This window comes from Cavia porcellus, unplaced genomic scaffold (assembly GCF_034190915.1).
Source record: "Cavia porcellus strain 051 isolate PalLab524CR breed Dunkin Hartley unplaced genomic scaffold, mCavPor4.1 scaffold_14, whole genome shotgun sequence".
Classification (NCBI taxonomy): Eukaryota; Metazoa; Chordata; class Mammalia; order Rodentia; family Caviidae; genus Cavia; species Cavia porcellus.
This window is the reverse complement of record NW_026947497.1, coordinates 76,945,832-76,957,296: the sequence shown is the minus strand read 5'-3', so window position 1 is coordinate 76,957,296 and position 11,465 is coordinate 76,945,832. Positions and strand designations below refer to the sequence as shown.

At 48.9% G+C, this 11,465-nt stretch overlaps 1 protein-coding gene across 1 annotated transcript in view; it reads right to left on the bottom strand.

The window, feature by feature from the left end:
• Positions 1-5,128: 5,128 nt before the first annotated feature.
• The window catches only part of Muc4 (mucin 4, cell surface associated), a 63,079-nt gene continuing 56,742 nt past the window's right edge, over positions 5,129-11,465 (bottom strand). The window contains exons 22-28 of the mRNA XM_063224348.1: positions 11,283-11,442; positions 10,626-10,793; positions 10,200-10,273; positions 8,578-8,642; positions 8,246-8,484; positions 6,473-6,635; positions 5,129-5,765 (exon numbers count right to left, since the gene is read on the bottom strand). Of these exons, the coding sequence (XP_063080418.1) occupies positions 5,570-5,765; positions 6,473-6,635; positions 8,246-8,484; positions 8,578-8,642; positions 10,200-10,273; positions 10,626-10,793; positions 11,283-11,442 (1,065 nt within the window). The 3' untranslated portion in view covers positions 5,129-5,569. The remainder of the gene's footprint in view (positions 5,766-6,472; positions 6,636-8,245; positions 8,485-8,577; positions 8,643-10,199; positions 10,274-10,625; positions 10,794-11,282; positions 11,443-11,465) is intronic.

Here is an 11,465-nt window from a genome sequence, read left to right as displayed (position 1 = left end):
TTATGTACGTCAAGGAACACTGACATGGAATCAGTTACTCCTCAAAATGTCAGGCCTTGAAGGCTCAGGGAGGAAAATTTTTCTGGAATTGCAAAGGGGAAGTACAGAGGCAAAGTTCTTGGCTGTCTTTGATTGATTCTTACAGTGTGCATCATAGTGACCAGCTGTGCACTACAGTGACGAGCTGTTTCTAAGAAAGAGAAGTAACAGGAACTGTAACAGGAACTGTCACCTGGGCAACTAACAGAAACTGAAGTGTTCTGGCTGGAGGGGGAGTATTTTCTGCCGTAGCATACCCAAGCCCCAGTCACCTCCCCAAAGGCCTCCCTCTCAGCTAATCAGAGTTTGGGGTGTCATTTCTGGATCTAAACCACAATACAAGTAGGATCCACGGTTCCCTCTGCCCTTCACATTCCCCATTTCTTGGTTTAGATCTGGGTCACCCTTGCCATCTACTGACCCTTGAGCTTTGTATTAGTACCTTCATTGGAGATAATTAATTTATTAAGAGAAAAGCTTTATTTTGACTTGTAGTTTTGGAGTTTTCAGTCTAAGGCCAACCAGACCTTTTGCTTTGAATCTCAGGTGGGTTTGCTGGGTGGCAGTGTTGTGGATGCATGATGGAGCTAATGGCTTAGCTCTTTGCCAGGAAACAAAAGAAAGGGAGAGGAAGGGGCTGAGGCCCCCAATGGCCTAAGGACCTATATCCTAAGCTTCCACCATCTTCCCAAAGAACCATGCTGGGGACCATGCCTTTTCAACATGGATCTTTGGGGACACCCATCTAAACAGCAGGCTGCCTCAGGGCAGGGACCATCTTTGCTTGCTTCAAATCCCTTGAATCCAGCAGGTCACCTGGCTTGAGAGAAGATCATGGGAAATGTTTGTTGAATTGATTTGAATTTCAAGTTCCACACACAAAAGCAGATTTAAAAGAAAAATTTTCAATATTAAACAAACCCACACATACTTTATAACTTATAACTTATATTCTATTATTACTTTGTTCCTTTATTTGTTTGTTTACTTACTTTGTTTTTGAAATGATCCTGCTATGTAGCTCAGGCTGGCCTTGAAACAGCAACAATCCTGCCTCAGCCTCTCAGGTGCTGGGATTATAGTTACGTGCCACCATGCCTACTGCTATTAATATCTTGTAATCAAGTATGTTTTTTTCTATTATAAGAGCAAAAGCTGCTTATGATTTTAAAATTTTGGCAAAAGAGACAAAACAAAACACCAATAACAACATGGAACAGTCTGGCTGAATGTGGTATTGTTTTATAAAATCTACAGCAGTGTTGAGATGTGTATTTACTAATGTGAAATACATGTGTCATTCTCTCCTCTCTTTCTTAAAATGACACAATCTTTTTCCTACTCACACTATTTTTTGCATCATTTCCAGTTCTGTTTGCTCCAAATTCAAAGCTGCTCTCCTCACTGCCTTCGGAGAGAACAGCCAGCCTGCTCTACAAGGGGCTGGCGATTTGGTCAACTTGCTCAGCTCCCGGTCCCACCGCCCTAAGGCTGCAGCCTGTGCTCCTTCCATGGGGAGCTCCCCTGGGGGGAAATGTCCCAAGCCACACCTGCTTTGACTTCAGTGTTCACCCCAATGTGCTCCTGCTGGGTGTTGCTTCACCCTCACACTCCTGTTTATTCTTCAAAACCCAGTTCAGACGTTATCTCTGTAAGATTTTTCATATTCTCTAGAGAGACGCTGATTTCTTTTACCCTCTTTACTTGTATTTCTGGCTTAACATTTAATATACTGTACTGTAATTTATTTTATTTACAAATTTATCAAATTGCACATGCTTCGGAACAAGAACCAGAAAGTCTATATTCATCTTGGTAGTCACAGAAGTTTCACAGAAGCTGAATGACTGAATGGGATGACGGGCCGCCTGAGAAAATCCCTCTGACACATGGCCACTGGGCTCCGAAAGTGAAGAAAATGGCATCTTCATCGAAATTAAAAAACAGATACATTTAATGATGTTGCAGTGGCAAACAGAAGCACTGAAACAATGAGAATGTGGAGGCAGATTTATTTTACGTCGGCAGGCATTGATTGAGATCATTGCCAAAATACCAGCCCCTGATCTCTGGTGGCCTGGGACTCACTTGGGTTAAGCATGCGTGAGGTACAGAGGCACATTTTCCGGAACTTTTCCTCCTTCTTTCAGTCTCCCCAGCAAGTCTTTGCTAGGTGTGTTCCACGTGCTCTTTTGAGACAAGGCTCAACTAGAAGCAGTTACATTAGAACTGTCAGTGGTCCGAGGGCGGGCCTCAGCCAAGCCCCTAAGACTGTCTTATTACAGAATTTTTTCCTAGGTTGTTTTTAGGAAGAGATATAATTAGATCCTTTTTCCTGGCAGTGTCTTGAAGGAGTTAATCTGATCTAGAGTGAATCTTGTTCAATTATTTGATTGATTGTTCTATTTTCTTGGGGCAACCGTCCATAGAGTTTAAAGCAAAAAGGAGGGCTAGCAGGAGACAGGGAGGCATGGACTGGGGTAAACAGAGTCCAGTCAATTAACAAAAACCATAGCTAACGGGGCGGCCAGGAAGGATGGACTGGGGCAAGCAGCCTAAAAAACAAAAATCAAGGGGAGTAAGTATGGAGCAATCCTGTGAATGATGTCCTCTGGCTCCAGATATAAGTGGACTGGTCAGCACTCAAAGTGACCAGAGGAGAGCTTTGAGTGCACTGTGTCTTCAGAGTGAGCCTTGGAGGAGCTGTCCAGGTTTTGTCTTCTTTCAAATGCAACACCTAGAACACTGGCTAACACAAATCTTTATTGAAGACATCTAGGTTATGTACCTACAGTAGTGATTATTGTTACTATTGAAAACCAGAAAGGTTATCAAATAGGGATGACACCAATTAGAAGCACTTGGGAATTACGGAGCATAATTACAATTCCCCAGGAGAAGAGGAAAGAGACAGAAGCAAGCATCAGAAGAACCTGGAGAAAACTCTCTAGTTATTTAAGAGTCTAAGGTTGTGTGTCTGTGAAGTTACAATGCTGCACCTTTCATGACAACAAAGGTAGGTGTGGACCTCAACAAGACAGCCTGTGTAAAGTGACCTGTGACTCCGCGTGAAGCCTGAGAAGGCGACAACCCAAGAACCCAAGGAGGAAATGTAAAGCCCACCTTTCCCAAGCAGATGCTCACTGGAAGCTTCCTGCAGAGTCAGTCCTGCCCGCTTCTCCTGAGAGGGTCCCTGGTCACCAACCTGTGCTAAGCAGAGGATGGTAACTAATCCCACAGCGTGCCCTACAGTTCAGGGAATGGCATCACTTTTACTTTTTGATACCAGTAAATGCTTAAAGTGTCATACAGGCCAGTTATTTATTATTTGTCATTTTGACCATTTAAGTTCCTTACTTCAAGCCCATGGGAGTTTCTGAAAGGCTCCTGATAACAGAAAGAAGAGGGGAGAGGTGATAGATAGGTCATTTTTGTCCAGCTTACATGGCCTTGCACTTCACCACCCTACTGCTTTCTGAGGTGGCTCAGCTACCTGCCCTCAGCTGCCCGGTGAAGAGGGACATGTGTGCCCTTCTCGGCATATGCCAAGCAAACACATGTCTAGCACCCTAGTTCTTTATTCCAGATGTCAAAAAGACAGAATCCAAACCACCGAGCCAGGAGTCAGCTGACAAAATTCTATAGTTGCTTGGATCTTACTGTGTCACTCACAGTGGGAGGTGACCCAGACACCTTTTTGCCATGCCCTCTCCTCCTGTAAGCACAGAGCCTCAGCTATTTTAATATCATTTTACCAGATAAAATACTTGTTACTTTATGATTTCTGAACAGTAAGTAATTTATTAGAAATATAAAGATGTTCCAATATCTTGTCGGCTGCTGGGTTGTACATTCCTACAATCTCAGCACTCAGGCTGAGCCAGGAGGATTTCTGTGAGTTTGAGGCCAACCAAGGCTACATAAGCAAGTTCAAGTTCAACGTGCACTACATACTGCCTCAAAAAAATATTACAAATTGCCAATATTTTGTGGGGCAGTCTTGCATGAATAGTTATCTGTGCTGGTGAGTTATCTGAATTTTAATTTAAAGTGAGCATGCTGTGTTTTTGTTTACTTAATTGATAGCCCTACTTTTAATGCCACCTGTTAGGGTTTGGATCTAAAGTGTTTCACAAAAGTCTCCTGCTTTCAGATTGGGGTTCTGGAAGGTCACTGGATCACAGGGCACTGTACGCATGAGCGGGTTTATCTCTGGATGAGTTCTGGGCTGGATATGCTGTTAGGTGGTGGGGCCTGATGGGGGAGGTCCATGGGAATGACACAGAATGATGTATCCTTGTCCCCAGTTCCTCCCTCTCTTTCTCTGCTTCTTGGCTGCCATGGGGTGGACAGTTTTCTTCTGCCAGGGCCTTGTTTCTGCTTTACAGCCAGACAATCATGGGCCAAATCTTCTGAAATCATGAGCCAAATAAACCTCTTCTTTAATTTGTGACTGTCAACTATTTTGTCCCAGTATTGGGAAAGCAACAAATACAACTCCTCTCCCACTATTTTCTGTTTCTATAACAAAGGGCCCCCAGCAGGGCTTATTCACAGTTTTGAAGGTTGGAAGCCCAAGACTTACGGCCTCATCTGTTTGTCCCTGATGAGGGTTTCCCTGGCTGGCTTACAGCTTGGCAGCAAAACAGGAAGGGGACAAGCGGCATGCAGAGGGGCCAAAGGCACGGGGTGTCCTTACTGGATAAAAACACTCTCTCCAGGGAGCTCAGAGGAATCCTCTGAGAAACACATTAATCTCTTTTGAGGGGGACACCTCACAACCTGATTATTTTGCAGGAGCCCAACCTCTTAAATGTTCCACCACCTCAAAATGGCCATGCTGAGGCTTTGCCTACACAGGACATTTGGGAGACAAACCATGACCAAGATAGCAAGGCCCGCGTTTTGGGTGGGGGAGAAAAGGTTTAGAGGCAGATGCAAGGATCCACCTCAGGACTGTGGCACCCAAGGCTTCCCAGCATGAAGTAACTCAGCGCGGAGGAGGGCACGGTCCAAGCAGCTCTTACTTCACACCGCGTGCCTTCTCAGCGTTGGGAGAACACCCTGTGCCTACCTCTTCAGTCACCAGAAGAAAATGGGCGGGAATCCACTGGTTAGAGACAAAACGTCAGAAGCACTTTATTTAAATAAACTTGAATCAGAAGTAAATCAGAGTTTTGGTCTAGTACTTTATTTAAATAAACTCGAATCAGAAGTAAACCAGCATTTTGGTTAATTTAGACCAGTTCTGTTGTGTGTTTGTGTGTAGCTTGCACACACGCGTTCCCACATAAAACGGCGACCCTCCTGGGTATCAGAACCCACTCACTGGGTGTGTTTGGTCTTCACGGCCCTTTCTGTGCGCTGTAGGACATCAATCAGAAGTCCTCCATCCTCGGTTCTTCTTGCAGAGTCCTAGATCAACTTCATTCACTCCCTGTTCAGTGTCCCCGAAGCAATGGCGCTCCAGCATGTGGGGAGGTCAGAGTCCACCAGGCCTCCGAGGTACACCTGACACCTGGGCGAGGCCTCAGTTCTCCAAGGTAAGAGGGTACGAGAACTTGGGTCTAGATGGGCCCCATAGGTGCAGGGCTACCCAGGCAACAACCCCCAGCAGCAAGAGGGCGAACAGGGACCCGAAAAGGATACCGAAGAATACATCAAGTTTCAAGCTCAGGTGCTCGCAGCGCTCGCCCCAGTATGTGTAGATGGAGAAAGTCAGGCAGCTGGAGATAGGGAGGGGCACGGTCAGTGGCCAGAAAGGGCTCAGACTCCCCGTATGTCCTCTGCTGCTGGGGCCAGGAAAATCTACCAGCACGTAGAGGGGCCGAGCTGGATATAGACCCCAGGCAAGGAGGAACGAGTGGTGTGAATTGCCGGGAGTCTGCTGCCCTTCCCAGACACAACTGCTCCAGCTGCACAGTCATAAACGCTGCCCTCAGTGCACACGTGAGAGAAGAGTCCAGCAGTCGAATCCCAGAAGTGCACATGCGCAGTTACAAAGCCCGCCCCAAGGGGCAAGCGTGCATGCGCAGTCGACAAGCCCGGCCCAACAGTACTGCGCAAGCGCAGTCACAAGCCCCGCCCAGCTGGCTGCAACTCAGCCCGCCCCCTCCTTTGACCCCCCATCTGGTGCCTAGGAGAGTGAGCGCGGCCAGAGGTCTCCTGGGAGCCTCTCAGCTGTTAATGCCTGGAGCGGGCTTAGAGGGCTGGGTCAGGCAGCCTACTCTGTGGCTTCCTTTCCCCCAAGGGGACAGCAGGGTGTTCTGCTGGTAACTTCCTGGGTGCCCTGGGCAGGTGGCTTAGCTGCAGCTTTCACACCTGCGGAGTGGCTACACACCATTTTGGGGCTCCTCATGAGAGCAGCTTCATTCTCCGCGCGCCCTCCTCCCCAAGCCCTCTCTCCTGTTCCCTAAAAGGAGCCACCTCCCACCTGCAGTGCGGCCCATCGGGCAGGTGCTGGCACCGGCCTCCGTGTTGACAGTAGCCCTCGCTGCATGGGGACACGCAGGTGACACCAATCTGGGGGCTGTAGACTAGGTGGTAGCCCTCATAACCGTTGCATTTGAAATACATGCTCAGGTTGCTCGTGTTCACTGTCAGGAAAGATAGAGTCACACGGAAAGCAGGTGATTAACAGTTTATAACCTCTCAATGCAGGATTCCACGCGGCGGGATTCATCCTGAGAAGTAACTGGAAGAGCGAGGGTGCACAGATACATTTTCCTGAGGGGAATCAGATGGGTGTGGTTGATGACAGCAACTGTGTTTTACAGGAGGGGATGTTGGCGACTAAGCTACTGTACATTCTTAGGAAGGGCATGACAGCTGCCTAGTATGGAAAATGTGTTAGTGAAATGGATAGAATCCATAGCAGAAGCTTTGAAGCTGGGCAGCCGCGAGAGAAGGTTTGAATTCTGCTACTAACTACTTTTTTAACTTAGGGAAAAAAACTCCTACTTTTCAGCCTCCATTTCCATATTTAAAATTAAATTATAACATTAGCACTTATGTAGATGTGAGATTTAAATGAGATACTGAAGAGCACTCAATAGTGACTGATATTGTAAGTGCTCAATATAGAATGACATCACGACATATTCAAAGTGTAAGACACTATATTCAGAAACATTATAGAATACAGCACCAGGGGATATGCATACAATATGTGAGGTATATGTCCACCATTATATAATGCAGAGCCTATCAAACATTAGATCCCCTAATTTAAAAAATCCATGTGTTGCCAAGCATAAAAGAAAGTTTAGGACTGGGCATAGTGGCACCTGCCTATAATGCCAGCATTTAGGAGGCTGAGGCAGTAAGATCGCCTTGAGTTTGTGGCCAGTTTGGGTTACCTAGTGAGTTCAAGGCTGCCCTGAACTATTCAGGGAGACCCTGTCTCAAAAAACAAACAAACAATAAAGACGAGGAAGAGGAAGAAAAAAAAAGGGGAGGAGGAGGAAGGAGGAGGAGGAAGTTGAGAAGACTATGTCCAATACAGTGTCTCTGGGAATTGAAATTACAGGGTTTTCTCTTGCTTTTTTAAACCTGTGTTTTCTAAAGTTTTTTGAGCTGCTCTAATAAAAACTGTGGGCTTTCACGAACATCTTAGGGCTGCTCCCTTATCCCCACCCCCATTCTCCTACACACAGAGGCGGAAGGAGCTGTGAGCCGGCCTCTAGAAGCAGCTCTTGCCTGTCCCGGGACCCACGCGGAAGGGCAGTTTCTGCTACCTTGGGAATGGTGTCTGTCCCACACATTCTCCGCCCCGTGCCTGGAAGTGATGGCAGCGGTGCGAACTGTTCCCTCCTCTCTCTCTCTCTCTCCCCATTCCTGGGTAACCAAGGGCTGTTAGAGCTGAAAGGGGCCTTGGAAACCCAGGTCAGTCCAGACTGGGTGTTGAGGCCTGGCTTGGGGGCTGTGTGTGCCCTTCCAGGAGGGCATCTCTGGCCCTGAACACTCCCCACTGTCCGTGTGGACACCCTGCAGCCAAGGGGCAGTGGTGGAAGGGATGTCATTGTGTGTGTCTAGTACAGTGACACTTTAAGAAAATTATGAAATCATCAGCAGTTCCTGGGTGAAATAATGACTTCAAACCCTCGGAACCCTTGTCCACCATGGGCTGTGTGGGTCAGCGATCTGTCACAGGCTTCCCCCATTTACGTGTCTCTCCCTCCCCCTTGCACAAGATTGAGTGACTCACGTGGAGCCTGGTTGTCCAACACATCTTCCCTGCTGATGGGCTGGAAGGTCACGTTGTTACGGGCCTCTGCGCTCCTCCTCCACCTCGCACTCCGTGCCTGGGGCAGGAAGGCGCTGACCACGGCGTCCAGGAGCTGCTCATTTAGGAAGTAGATGACAGGGCCACTGGGACGGTACTGGAACTCCGAGACCACCATCCAGTGCTGTACGGAGCGTCCCGAGGGCAGTGCTGTGGAGTGGCTGTGTGGGAGGGGACCAGTGAGCATCTCAGGTGGCCAGGGAGGGGCTGGGTGGAGACCCAGGAGCTGGAAAGAGACAGTCACACGCCCTCACCTGCGTTCCACGTGGCTGTTCCGGAGAAATGCCCGTATGTTCAGGTGCTGCAGCTTGTATGCCACCTGGGAGGGAGGACAGCAGAAAGGGTGCGGAGGCAGTGAGGCCCCGAGGGAGACCGCCACTCGCCTGGTCCTACACATGTTCATCCCTGTCCAGGTCACCTTTCCATAAAAGCCCATTTCCCCACTTGACTCCAGGTGGGCCAAGGACTGGCCCGAGTCCTGGCTCAGTCAGGACTTGGTGGGCAATGAGCAGGCTTTACACCCTTCCCTCTCTCTGGCTTCACACTGCAAGGGAAGAATCTGAGATGGGCTTGGCAGTGCGTGCCTGTGATCCCAGCACTTGGGGAGGCTGAGGCGGGAAGATCTGCAAGTTTAAACCCAGCCTGGGTAACTCAGTGGCTTAGAAACACCCTGTTTCAAAGTAAGAAATTATAAAAAGGACTGAAGATGTAGTTCAGTGCCAAGACCCTGGGTTCAACCCTCAGTACTACCAAGAAGGGGACATTTGATCCTCTGTCCCCCTCCACCCATGTGTGTTCACAATCAGTTTAGCTGGACCTTGGAGTGCTGGGTTGTCAAGGCGACTCAGGAGTGGTTTGTGCTTTAGGAGGCCACAGTCAGGTGCAGTGGATCAAGGTCAACAATTTCTACCACTGAGTGTGTGGAGTGCTATGGTAGTTGGGATAGTAACACTAACAATTTTTGTCTTGTTTTTCTGAGACAGGCCCTCATTAGGCTGGCCTCAAACTCAGAAATCTTCTTGCCTCAGCCTCCTAAGTGCTGAGATTACATGCATATGTCACCGTACCTGTAACTTTTGAATTATTATAGACATATGTTTTGGGCACTATGCTAAATGCTTTGTCCACATTATTATTTAAACCTGAACTCAACTTTTTGACATAGATAGAATTATTAATACTATTTTTAAATATGAGCCACTAACTTGTCTAACTTTTCTTTTAAAAAAAAACTTTCCTTCTTTCTTTCCTGGTTTTTATTTTTTATTTTATTTTTTATTTTTTTTGAGTACAAAGGATAGAACTCAGGGAACCCTGAGCTGTACTTCCAACCCTTTTTATTTTTAAGTTTTGAGGCAGGGTCTTGTTATGTTGTCCGGGCTGGCCTTTAATTAGGGAACCTCCATTTTTAGCCTCCACAGCTTTAGGGACCCCCCATGTGCACCACTGTGCCCAGCTGCTTGTGTGATGGTCATGCAACTCTAGCAGGTGGCAGCAGGGATTTGAACCCTGTGTACATTAGAGCCTCAGCTGTGTTGCCTGTGATCAAAGTGTGGACAGGGCCTGGGAGATGAGAGGAGGGACCCTCAGGTCCCCAGGGAAGTCAGAGAGCAGGCAAAGTGTCCTGGGTGTTTCTCTCATACCACACCCCAAAGCTCAGAACTCAGGGGACAGGTGACATGGATCCTTAGTTTCTGCCAACAGTGACTGGTGAGTCTAACCCCTCCCAGGGTGTCTCTCCTGAAGCTTCCTCATCCCCGTCCCCATCTTCCCTGCACAAGAGGTTCTACCCCTGACCTGAACCCAGCTGAGGACTCGGGAGTGACAGCCCGGCCCTCACCAGACCCCGCTGAGACCCATGGCCACCAGCACTGACCGAGGCATTCACATCTTCCTTCGTGGCATTTTCCTCCTCACAGAGTGACAGCAGGATGGACCTCATGGGAAGCTCTGGAGGTGGAGGAAGCAGGTCTGTCATCCCCAGACACCCAGACTTAGCCCTGAGGTCCCTTAGACCCGCCCAGGATGATGGCTCCACTCCACAATGACAGAGGTCATCAGAGACACTGCAAGTAGCCAGGTCTCCAGTCACACCCTAGGGCTCCATCTGTGACCCCATATCCCAGACCTGCGAGGCCACTGTCCTCAGCAGGCCACACAGGCCTGCACTGTGACAGCTACCATCATGAATTCCCATGGCTCCAGCTTACCCACACAGAACAAACTCAGTCTGAGGAGCTCAGCCCTGTGCCTCAAGTCCGCCAGCTTCCCCCAGGATAGCCAGATGGACATCTGCTCGTACCTCCAAGGATGGAGGGAACAAAAGTGTTCCCTGCCAGGAAGCAGCGGGCGTCTGTGAAGGCTGGGGCACAGGTACAAGTGGGCTGGCAGCCCTGAGTCAAGGACAAGTAGCAGTGGCCGTGGTTGTAGCAGTAATCCATGGGGCAGGACTCATTCTGACAGAGGAGGGCTGCAGAGGAGGCAAGGATCAGCAGTCCCTCCGAGTCATCAGACAGGGTCCCAAGGGCACCTGTTCCCGGGACTTCTTGGTTTCTTCTCCCCATGCCTGCTCAATCTGTGTTTGGCTTGCAGGCCATTCTGAATCCAAACTGTCCTCCTCCCCATTTCTTTGTCAGGCAACCCATCTTCCTTTGCCAGCTAGGTATTGTTTCACTTCAGCAGGAGTGGACTAGTTTTTTGTTTTGGTTTTTTGAAACAGGCTCTCGCTAGTTCAGGCTGGAGCCCAGATCAGCCTTGAACATGTGGCAATCCTCCTGCCTCAGCCTCCTGAGTGCTGGAATTCCATCACCTTATCCAAACCATCCTCCTCTCCAGGCTTCCTAGAGCAAGCATTCCACAGACTTGCAGGGAAAAGGAGGCAAAGTGCTGGCCTGTGGCTACCTTCAGTTCTTGAGGTGTCACGGGCCCCAGCCCCCTTCTAGGCCTGCTCCTGGCTTACCTGCACAATGCCTGCCGTCCCCAGTCATGTCCTGGGGGCAGGCCCCGCAGCCCTTCCCAGGGGTACACTGCACATTCGGGAAGCACTGCTCATCACAGAGGTTCTTGAAATGCTCACAGTGGCGGCCAAAGGTGTCCTTGTTGCACTGGCAGCTGGCCTCCTGGAACAGGGTGGTCAGAAAGG